Source organism: Littorina saxatilis, linkage group LG2, assembly GCF_037325665.1.
Source record: "Littorina saxatilis isolate snail1 linkage group LG2, US_GU_Lsax_2.0, whole genome shotgun sequence".
Lineage (NCBI taxonomy): Eukaryota > Metazoa > Mollusca > Gastropoda > Littorinimorpha > Littorinidae > Littorina > Littorina saxatilis.
The window spans coordinates 65,912,461-65,924,701 of NC_090246.1; the positions used below are offsets into that span (position 1 = coordinate 65,912,461).

General features: G+C 40.0%; 1 protein-coding gene across 4 annotated transcripts in view; it reads right to left on the reverse strand.

Moving 5' to 3' along the window:
* Window positions 1-2,815: 2,815 nt before the first annotated feature.
* Window positions 2,816-12,241, reverse strand: part of LOC138959554 (uncharacterized) — a 12,196-nt gene continuing 2,770 nt past the window's right edge. For 3 of the 4 annotated variants that reach the window (XM_070331078.1, XM_070331079.1, XM_070331077.1), the window contains 2 exons: window positions 7,811-7,910; window positions 2,816-7,212 (listed from right to left, as the gene is read on the reverse strand). In XM_070331078.1, the coding sequence (XP_070187179.1) occupies window positions 5,395-7,212; window positions 7,811-7,910 (1,918 nt within the window). In that variant the 3' untranslated portion in view covers window positions 2,816-5,394. Of the gene's footprint in view, window positions 7,213-7,810; window positions 7,911-11,443; window positions 12,227-12,241 lie in introns of those variants that run through there. The other variant, XR_011453744.1, reaches the window with a different exon arrangement.

The window sequence follows — 12,241 nt, forward strand, 5'->3', positions numbered from 1 at the left end:
TCTGTAAATGATGGGGTACATACGGGCGCACAATGGGCCAGTGGATAAGGCACCGGCGTCCCACTGAAGCGGAAGGTCGTGGGTTCGAATCCTGGCCCCGCCTGGTGGATTTAGGGTAGAGATTTGTCCGATCTCCCAGGTCAACTGTTGTGCAGATCTGCTAGAGCCTTATCCCTTCGTGTGCACGTGCAAGCGCAAAAAGATCATGTCAGAGTTCGGTGGGTTATAGAAGCACTAAACTAACGCATGCATCCCCCGAAAGCGGCGTATGGCTGCCTAAATGGCGGGGTAAAAACGGTACATGTAAGTGCCGTGGGAGTTTCAGCCCATGATAGAAGAAGAAGAAGAAGAAGAAGAAGAAGAAGAAGAAGAAGAAGAAGAAGAAGAAGAAGAAGAAGAAGAAGAAGAAGAAGAAGAAGAAGAAGAAGAAGAAGAACAAGAACAAGAAGAAGAACAAGAAGAACAAGAAGAAGAACAAGAAGAAGAAGAAGAAGAAGAAGAAGAAGAACAAGAAGAAGAAGAAGAAGAAGAAGAAGGAGACCGGGTACAGAACCCCAGATCTGTTGATTGTGCACAAAGAGCCACCAGGCTGCAGAATTTTCATATGAGATCCAAGTAAAAATTGCTCATAATTATGTGTCTTAGCGCGAGGGCGTCACTACTGGGATAGTTTTTAATGTTCAAACTTGACAGCATGTCAAAATGAAATCACAAATAAACTGCATCAGCTTTACTTATGTACATGAAGTGTCTGTTTCTGTGGCTGTAGCAAATTGTGAACATTCGGTTACTGGTCAAATTCTGTCTTATCTGAGGTTTTCTTTTTTTTTTTAATTAAAAAAGAACAATAGTCTTTCAGTGGGAACTCAACTTTTAAGCAAATTGTACTGTTGAAGATCTATCTATCTATTTATCTATCTTACCACTGTGATGCTTGTAATGAAACGCTTTGAATTGCTGTAACCTAAAGCTACACGTCACTCAAGCGTGTTTCAAATCCCAAGTTTGAAACGGCGCCAAGATGTCTTCTTCAATGTCAACGAATCATTCAAAAGAACGCTCATTCGAGTTTAACCGTAACTGTTTACAAAACCGTGACATGTTTCGAAGCATCTGTACAACTAAATGCTACCCATCACCTCACTACGGTGACTTTAGAATTACATTTGTCTGTGTGCGGCGAAGGTGTAAAACGCAAGAAATTTAACCTTGACTTTGAAGTGGCTGATGCTGTAGCCCACGGGCTGCATTCTGAAACAGTGATCAGTCCGTTTCTACTTTCAGGAAAATCATCTTTCTCGGACCTGCGATGATGCAGACGCTAGACTATACAAGGGAAGCTCGCACTTAAACAAATTCGAATGTTATCCAAAAAGTTCAGTAGAAGCAAAACAAATTGGTTGAAGCTCATTCTTTCCCTAAACTTATAACACGAACGCAGGAGAAAAACATAACAACTGACGGTTTACTTTTACCCAACAGCTTTGTTCAAACCAATAATTCCTCAACTGTATGTCTCTGCTAATGCGATGCCACTGGACACAGCAAAGTGTACAGAAATGCATTCCTCTTGGAATGATGGTAAGAACATTGGCCTGGCTGACTTACTTACTGCCCGTTATGCCGGTTGGATTGATTAATAATTATTAATTAATTAATAATTAATTAATCTGTGGCAGTTCTCCTAATTCTACAGCTTACTACGTTGTTACTTCTAAGCTAATTGCCGGCGAGAACTAGTAAAAGTTGTGAAGAGGAGCAGAGAGAGATAATTTGCCTATATGTTTCTCTCTGGGCCCAGCGTTGCAGACTAATGCATGCGGTTGATGTTATTTTTATGTGATGTTACCTCGCGTTGTGTTTTCCCTATTTCCTGGTGCAATGCAAATCTAATCCTAGTCTACTGCTAACTCTTCGCTTTTCCTAAGATTCCGGCTTGACTGGTCAATAACTAATTCCACACAACTTAACAAGAACTCAATCAACTTGTATTATTAATCAATTAATCAATAATTAATTTGATTGATTGGTTTGTAGGGCAGCAAACATTAGCCCGGGAAAAGTTAATAATCCTAATTTCCCGGGGAGAAAAATAATCTTCAAATGCTGACAACAGAAAAGATTCGTGCTAATCCCTGCTAAAATGTCCTTCAGTTACTCCGATGAACGAAAATATACTCGAATGTAATGTGACGTCTAAACAGGCGATTAAGACAAAGGCGTTTACCTGACGTCAGGAGACATTTTTTCAAAAGGATTGGTAGGCTACTGTCATTTTAAATATAAGGGCAAGTTGCACCAGTAGTTCTGCTTCATTGACATTCGTGGACTGTTTCGGGCGAAGGAGAGGAGACATTATCCACACTGATTACAGTAGAGCAAGGTAGGGCAAGAAAACTGGAAAAAACTAACAAAAATCTCTCTCTCTCTCTCTCTCTCTCTCTCTCTCTCTCTCTCTCTCTCTCTCTCTCTCTCTCTCTGTCTCTCTCTCTCTCTCTCTCTCTCTCTCTCACACACACACATACACACACCACACACACACGCCCCCCCTACACACACATACTCACACTCACACACACACACACACACACACACACACACACACACACACACACACACTCCCTCTCACTCTATTTCTATCGATCTTTCTATTTATTTATCTCTTGTCATTGTAATTGCGCGGACGCAAAATGCTCTTCTCACTTTCTAATCATACATAATTTCTTTGGTTGTTGTTTAGTGTTTTTTTCTTCTTCTTTGTTTTGTCTAAGAAATAGGTGTCGCAGGTTTCAGGCAACAAACACACATGCAAATGTAAAGCAACAAAACAAAACCACTTTATTCCCTCGCAAAAAAATGCTTATCTCATGTATTAAAGCAAGATACGTGTAAGAACAAACACAACAGCATATACCTCTTTTTTTAAATCTCACAACGATACAGGATTAATATATAAAATCAAATTACCACAGAAATAAAGGCTCACACAGAGTTCACAAAGGCCTTATGTCATCAGAACAAAATTCTGCTCAATTAAGACGTTTAATTTCTGACACACTTCACAAATCACCATTTTTAAAAAAGGATAATAACTCACAAATTGATAATATCACATATCATGTCACCGAAATGAAGTCTGATACCAAAAAAAACCAACCTCACAATCATTTTTCGAAACAAAATTATATATGATTAGTTAAATTTGGTTTCTGACATACTGGACAAGTAACGAAAACGTTGAGTACCTTGCTGTATGAATAAGTTAAAAGTCATCTGGGATGGTCATTAAATCTGTTGAAGATTATATTTTTTAACATATCTAGACATGTACAACACAATCACAAAGCCTTATGTCATAATGCTAATTCATAAAAAGGCACCTAAACTAAAAACAATCGACTGTCACGTAAAAAGCCTATACTTTCGTTTTGTTTCTAAACAATGCACATAAATGAGACATGAATCAAAGCAAATAAATGAATAAGTATGCAAAATAAGTAGTGTACTTGGATATGACTTTCGTTCAATGTGCTATTGATGTGAATGACCGCAGTGTTTTTGATATGCAATTCATACAAATGAATTACTTCATTTAAATAATGTTTTTTTTAAATAGGTCAGTTTAAATAGATTGGGTTACAACTGGAGTTGATTTATGAGCTATACGAAGCAAAATGAGACATCTTAGTCATCACCGATACAAAGCACAACCCGGAAGCGAACTTGTACTATGTTTGCGAAAGCCACAATCGGATATTCCATATTACACACTCAATGATCTGCCAAGAGTAGAGTAAAAGGTGCGGGAATTCCCGATACAGCAGGAGTTGGCGTGATCCACGAAATCGAAGTTAGAAGTGACTCAGTTCTAAAAATGATAATGAGCTTTCTTGCAAGTTGCAGCAAGCAAGCGTTTGTACACCACTAAAGATTAAAAAAACGGAACCCTTTTGCTACAATTATGAAATGTTGGCGCACTATTCACAATAGCTCTACCTCATGTGTCATCAGTGGTTTGAAAAACGTAATGAGCTTAGGTCACTGCAAATTACATCACATTACGTAGTAGCAACTCGTTTATTGTACCAGACTTAAGCCACATCCGGCTGCAGTAGTTACACAATGATAACTCACCATATCACTGATGATATAAATGATCTTTACGTAATCAAGTAGCTCGACAAATCTCATCTTCAAAAGTTAAGTGCCACAAAGACAGCAGTCGAGGGGAAAATACAGATCAATATTTTAAATGTCTGTCGTCTTCACTGAGCGTGATGTTGTCCGCTTGAAGAAGTTTTTCCTTCTGCAAAGGCACTTGTACAATCTTGCTCCGTAGACTCATGTTGTAATGCTGCAATTTCAGTTGTGTTTTTTGTGTGTGAATGAATTTCCAGTTATTTCAAGCCTGTCCACATAATGTTACGCCCTTCCTTTTGGTCAAAAGCAAAGAATTACGGAGATAAACAGCTGAAAATTGTTATATAAATGTACAAATGTCAATCTCACATCGTAAGATCTTTCGCTTTCAGCTCACGGACTGATGTCCTAGTCGAAATTAAAAGGTTAGAACAAAATGATTTTACATCTAAAAAACCTCACTAGGGTCGCCATTGAGCCTGTGTGAACAAATGCTTCAAACGCTGAAAAAACACACTTGTGTCTGAGTTATATGTCAAAACCGAAAGTTGCTGTCTCTAAGTCCTCGCACTCGAAACTACACCCGGCTGCCAGTTTGATTTTATCGTTAACATTATCCTTACTACATAAACACATTGTAGTTCAAATTTTCCCTTTTCACTGTGTCAAAAGTCAGACCAGTACTCTTCCAGTTAATGAACCTGTCACTCGGAAGGTATCGTGTCTGGAACGACAGCAAATGTGTCTGTCGATTGTAGACTGAAACTGAAACTTTTACCCATTCTCATTTTTAAAGAAGGTTGTTGGGTTGTCAGTCAGTAGATCAGTTTGAGAGGGCCAGCTCATTTAACTTCATACCCACTGGAGAGCAAAGGAGATGCTTGCATGCCTACTTTCAAGGAAACGAAGCATGTTGGCCATGTATTTTGGCTGATAAAGCTTACGATATTGAGCAGCACTCTGTCACTTTCAGGTAAAACAAACAATACTGAGTCCTGCATTTGACATGTTAACAACTTAACATACACCATTCCCTGTTACTTAGAACATTACTCATATTTGTCTGGGTTTTATTCATGCTAGTTACTTCAAGCTTGTCATTATGAACCCAACACAGTTTCTTTTGCTTTCTACTGATACTTGTTCTTCAGTTTAACATTGACGAAATCAAGAATATTTCTTCCCTGACTCAGGCTGTCATCCTAATTTCATCTCAAGCCTGTCAACATAAACCAAAACCGGTTTCCTTTGCCTTCACTTGTACTTGTTCTTGAGTTTAACATTGATCGTCAGAGGGCTTTCCAGACGCTGACTCAGGCTGACGTCATCTCTTCCTCTCATCGCTTCCGCCTTTCCAGGAACATTCTTGACCTGCACGACTCCCATCGTGCTTTGTCGGCCATTGTTACTCATGCTGGAATTCCCCTTTACGACGGCTGACTCATAAATGAGGTGGTTTACCATTTGGCTCTTGGTGATCAGTTCCCTTTGGTTTGGATGACGTACTTCTTTCATCAGTTCAGCCTGAAGAGGAAAAGGATGCGTAATCGTGAATTGACCAGGGCAGTAATTGTTGTTGTCTTCAAGGGGTACTGCTTTGAGTTGCGTTTCTTCGCTCAAGTGAATGTCTGCCGTCATCTCATAGTCCTCGTCTAGATAGATTTCCAGTTCTTGTACATTCATGTGGTCGAGTAGCTCTTGCAGTTTATTGCCGCCGCAAGCTTCGAGTAGCATGTCTTCGTCCAGACCGATCTCAGAAGAGCATGGTTCTGCTGAAGGTTTGAGATTGGTAGGACAATTCTGGTAAAGCACAGCACCAGCAATATCCCCAGACATTTCCATCTTCTTGAAGATATGTGCCGGAGAGCTCTGTTGTCCTGTCACGGTTCCTGGGGGCACTGTCATAGCTTTCTTCTCTACCTCCATCTTCCAGCCGGTCGTGGCCGGGTCCGAGCAAGGAGTGGACACGGTTTCATCGGCCATGGTCACGGTTGAGAAATCCATGGCCGACTGGGAGGCCCCTTGGAATGCCGCCACTGGCGGGCCTGGGGCTTCTGATCTCGTGTGTGGGATGACCATCGGTGTTTCGTGGGCTTGTGCTGCCAAGTTCGACGAGTTCACGGTGACAGGCATAACCTCCGCTGCTGAAGACATTGTCGAGGCATTGGTGATGAGTTCCTCTGCTGCAGTAAATGCGTCTTGTGGATGATACCCACCAAACAGTTGCCCTGTCGCAGAAGTCAGGTCCATGTCCGCAAGCAGGTCCATTACGTCAGGAGAGGCGGTGTTGCTATCAGCTGATGGGGTATCTTGCTGAACTGCCATGTATTCTTCCCCGCTAGGAACGAGCGTAGAGATATTGTCTCCGGTGTTCCAGTGGCGGTCTGATGGCGCTGATGATGACGGAAAAGCTAGAAGCCCATCTGGTCTTATGTTCGACATCCTCCCCTGCTGCTGATCCCCCGTAAACGTAAACACCCGATCTTCGTCGTTGGACTGAGGTTGGGTCACAACCCCTTGGCGGCTTCTCTGAACGATTTCAAGGTTAAACCCATTGCCTTGGTTCGGGGCCATTGCGCCAGCTTTTCCTGTGTTGTCATAGTGCGTTGAAGCCGAGCAAGGAGCATTCTTGCTGTGATTCTCAGGTGGCGCCCTACCAGTATTTTTTGTCTTCTGGGATTGACTCGGGCCTGAACTGCGAGATGCCTTCGACTGAATCAGCCAAGGGGATGACCCCGTAGCTCGCTGCTGTTCACTTGGGACTTCGTTATGAGTTTCCCTGCTGCGATCCTGAGACGGGGTTGGGTAGATACCTTTGGACTTCTGTTTTCGCATAGATGCGTGTCCTTGGGTTGACTTTGGAGTCGCTTGAGCTGCTCCGGAGGATGTGGGACGACCTCTGAAGGAAGCGGGTGGAGACGATGAACCAGCAGTCCCGGCTGAGGATGGTGCGGCGTGAGATACAACGCATTTGACGCTAGTCAGCACAAAAACAAATGCGTGAAGCAATGTATTGAGCTGAAAGATCTGTCGATGGAGCTTGATTTGCTCCTCTTCTCTCTCTGCGGCAATCTGTAATAATAGAAAACGTGTAAGCAGTACTTTTAGCTGCTTAAAATGTGCAAGAACCAAAGCGATAGGATGTGCGAGGGAAGGGATGGGCGACCAAAAACCCGAATTTAGCGTCCTGAAAGGCACTTCCCTTCAACCCTATTCACCACCGAAACAAAGCAAGAATTTACAGAAACTAATTGGTGTATCTGAACCATTATAGGCAATGCTGAGCGCTCCAAACACAACTAAGAGCTCCGTAACAAAGATGTGGAATTATCTTGACCTGTGTGTCTTACCTTTCCGCCCGTTAAGCTTTTTTTTTTTTTTAACACGTTTTTATTTCTTTTTGGTACACGACATCAACATCAGACAGCAACATAAAAAAACATCAACCATACAAAGCTATGCATAATTAATAAAATTAATAGCGAAAAAAAACAAAACAAAACAAACAAAACAAAAAACGGGAAAACACACTAAAGCATACAATCACACAGCCCATATTCAATACATTTCTAAATTATGTAAACAAGCTCTTCGTCTCCTTTTTTTTATGTTTCTATTTGACCGCCCGTTAAGCTTACCGGAAAATGACACGAGATTCACGAATGCTTACCTTCTCAAGTTCTTTATTTTCGCTTTTCTTTTTCAGGTAGCTTTTTTGGGCAGCCTCCCGGTTTCGCTGTCTTCTTCGTTCGTTTTTGTCCATGGTACTTCTGCAACAAAGAAGATCTGTATTTTGTTTTGTTGTCTTCTACTACATGTGTTATTCAGGCTTTGTTGCTGATAGCCAGTATTTTCATCGCAAGATTAAACAGAGAGTGAGAGGCGGAGCCTTTTATAATCTGTAGATAATTCAGGTAGATTCTGAGGGTCTCGTTTAACTATCTCTGTGGGAGTTAATTCGCCTAGTACAGTCCCCTGAAGAGTAAGTTGCTATAAATAATCTAACTACATGCCCCTTCCGATTAAGACTGAACAATAAATACACATGACATCAGATGTTGAAGTACGAAAATCAAAAACAAAAAGAAACATAATAACTCACTCTCTCTCTCTCTCTCTCTCTCTCTCTCTCTCTCTCTCTCTCTCTCTCTCTCTCTCTCTCTCTCTCTCTCTCTCCCTCTCCCTCTCTCTCTCTCTCTCTCTCACACACACACACACACACACACACACACACACACACACACACACACCCACACACACACCACACACACACACACACACCAAATATAATACAGAGACATGAAATAAACAGGCAGAAAAGTATGCATGCATGCACGCAAATCGTAAATAATATTTTACAACTGCGTTTTGTTGCCTTTTTACTGCGACGAAAAAAGGAAGGAAAAAACCCACTTTGTTACATTCATTCGTGCAGTGCATTTTTAATACTAGCATTCTCCAGCATTAAAAAAAAATTCAAATAAAGTGTTTGTTAAACAAGTCGGTAAAATGAACGTTGCTCGTCAGTAGAAAGGTACTACTGCAAAGTTAGTACAAAATGCAGGTTTTGAGACACTTTGGCAAGAGATAATCTTTCTTTCTTTATTTATTTGGTGTTTAATGTCGTTTTTAACCACGAAGGGTTATATCGCGACGGGGAAAGGGGGAAGATGGGATAGAGCCACTTGTCAATTGTTTCTTGTTCACAAAAGCACTAATCAAAAATTTGCTCCAGGGGCTTGCAACGTAGTACAATGTATTACCTTACTGGGAGAATGGCAAGAGATAATCGATACTAGACTCACACAAAGAAACTAAACATAGAACATTAGTTAATAACATGCATGCGACACTCATTACAGCTAATTACATAATCAATTAATCATTTGCCAATATACAAACAAAACAAAAACCAATTAAGTGCATTTAATGAATGATGAGACTGCAGTCACTGTCACGGGACTTCTATAAAACTAAAGGGAAGTAATTATTTTATTTTCTCGATTACTAGCTTTAAAACAAGAACTAAACAGAGGATTTTCATCAGATAGGATTTTCTTCGTGTTCTAAACGGATGTTTTGATAGGAAATACATAAAAGCGGGCCTTGAAATCAGCTTGGCGTTTAGCCTAATGTTTGCAGTAGGCTCTTCTTCACTAATTATACTGGCCTAGTGGTAAGGCGTCCGCCCCGTGATCGGGAGGTCGTGGGTTCGAACCCCGGCCGGGTCATACCTAAGACTTTAAAATTGGCAATCTAGTGGCTGCTCCGCCTGGCGTCTGGCATTATGGGGTTATAAGTGCTAGGACTGGTTGGTCCGGTGTCAGAATTTTGAGACATGAAGCCTGTGCTGCGATTTCTGTCTTGTGTGTGGCGCACGTTATATGTAAAAGCAGCACCGCCCTAATATGGCCCTTCGTGGTCGGCTGGGCGTTAAGCAAACAAACAAACAAACAAACACTAATTGTACAAAATGCATTAACATCGTCGATTTAACAAATCTGGCGGCGGAACGAAGCTCAGGGGTGGATGTTGCAGTGAGTGCTGGGACGGGACGGCGTGGGATCATACTGGGAGAAGGAACAAGCGTCGGGACAAGCAAGAGAGGACGAAAACAATAAAAAGAGAAGAACAAATAAAAAAATTAAAAAAATATATATAAAAATAAAAATAAAAACGTTTTCTTTTTTAAAGCTCAGTAACTTCAGTGTGTGAAGGCAGTAAATCCAAATCTTGTTTGTGATCAGACCATATATATACAAAGTACTCCTGAGCCAGAATGAACACACACACACACACACACACACACACACACACACACACACACACACACACACACACACATACACACACACAAACACACACACACGCACACACAGAGATAACAAGATTAAGTCATCACAGTCAGAACTAATTAATAAAAAAATCATTACTCAAATCAGAGATGGATGATATTTTTCACGATCTCTCTCTCTCTCTCTCTCTCTCTCTCTCTCTCTCTCTCTCTCTCTCTCTCTCTCTCTCTCTCTCTCTCTCTCTCACACACACACAAATACACACGCATACACAAATCCACACACGCACATACACACACACACACACACACACACAGACACACACACACACACACACACACACACACACACACACACACACACACACACACACATATTATATGCAGTTATATCGAGAAATAACGATCAGTGGAAAGAAGACAAGCATGCTTGAAATGTACAGCTTGTCATGCCAAAAACAAAAGTTCACCTGAAGATCGTTTTCTGAAAACCATACACTTTTCACACAGTCTCATGGACGAATTTCGAACATCGCACAAACTGTTACATTATTTCGAAAATCACAGCTCAAACGCTTTGTCATAAAACTTTAAAAGGGTTTTATCCACCCAAGGAAGGGATTCTTTTGACCAAATGCTTTGGAACAAGTTCAAAGAAACATGCAATACTGTTTGTGATTTTTACATTTAGTCAAGTTTTGACTAAATGTTTTAACGTAGAGGGGGGAATCGAGACGAGAGTTCCTGGGTATGATATCCTCAGACGTTTTTTTCATTTTTTTGATAAATGTCTTTGATGACGTCATATCCGACTTTTCGTGAAAGTTGAGGCGGCACTGTCACGCCCTCATTTTTCAACCAACCTGGTTGAAATTTTGGTCGGGTAATGTTCGACGAAGCCCGGACTTCGGTATTGCATTTCAGCGTGGTGGCTTAAAAATTAATTAATGACTTTGGTCATTAAAAATCTGAAAATTGTAAAAAAAAAAAAAAAATTATAAAACGATCCAAATTTACGTTTATCTTATTCTCCATCATTTGCTGATTCCAAAAACATATAAATATGTTATATTCGGATTAAAAACAAGCTCTGAAAATTAAATATATAAAAATTATTATCAAAATTAAATTTTCCAAATCAATTCAAAAACACTTTCATCTTATTCCTTGTCGGTTCCTGATTCCAAAAACATATAGATATGATATGTTTGGATTAAAAACACGCTCAGAAAGTTAAAACGAAGAGAGGTACAGAAAAGCGTGCTATCCTTCCCAGCCCAACTTTTACCCCGCTCTTCTTGTCAATTTCACTGCCTTTGCCATGAGCGGTGGACTGACGATGCTACGAGTATACGGTCTTGCTGAAAAATGGCAGCTACTTGACTAAATGTTGTATTTTCGCCTTACGCGACTTGTTGTTTTTGTTTTGGCACTTGAAGTTGGAAGTTTTCCGGTTGATTTTGTTTGCGCTTCCATAGCACACACCAAAAAAGATTCCGTGTTTAGAGGGTTTTGCGTTTTGTGTGTTTTAATTTTAACCCTTATTTCCTCTAAATTCAAAGCATGCTTCCTAAACTCATCTGACACCTTTTCAAATCCAGAAATGTTGTTGATGTTTTTTTATGTGTGCTTTTTTTCTTCTTTTTATAAAGTTTTTGTTTTGTTTGTTTATTTGTTTGTTTGTTTGTTTGTTTGTTTGTTTGTTTGTTTGTTTGTTGTGGAATTGTTGTTATTTTTTAATTGTTTTGTGGTAATTTGTGTCAACACTTCTGAGTCGAATACGTCGTTTTTATAAGGGTATTAGCACGCCGCGGACAACGCCGCTTTAAATCACATTTAAATCTTTTTTTCCATTATACATGAAAGGTGAATCACAATCATTTTAAAGCTGACAAATAATGCATATATTTTCCTCGCTTCATTATTTTTTTTATCAAACAGATATATATGTCAAATTAGTCTGCGTAAAAGCTGATAATTATGACACTGGATCGAATTGTTTCCTCGTGAATTCGAGCTGAGAACTGGTTTGTCAACAGAAAAAGGTTTTTTTAAATAAGTAAAAATTTCAAAGAAATTGCTCATTGCAAAATGTTTGTCAAGACAAAATAAAGAAACAGAACACGTTAAGGTATATAGATACTATGTTTATGCCTTTCTTTCTTTCTTTCTTTCTTTTCTTTCATTCTTTCTTTCTTTCTTTCTTTCTTTCTTTTCTTTCTTTCTTTCTTTCTTTCTTTCTTTCTTTCTTTTTTTTCTTCTTTTCTTTCTCTTGCACTCAAACCCTATTGCCTATTTTCTTCCCAG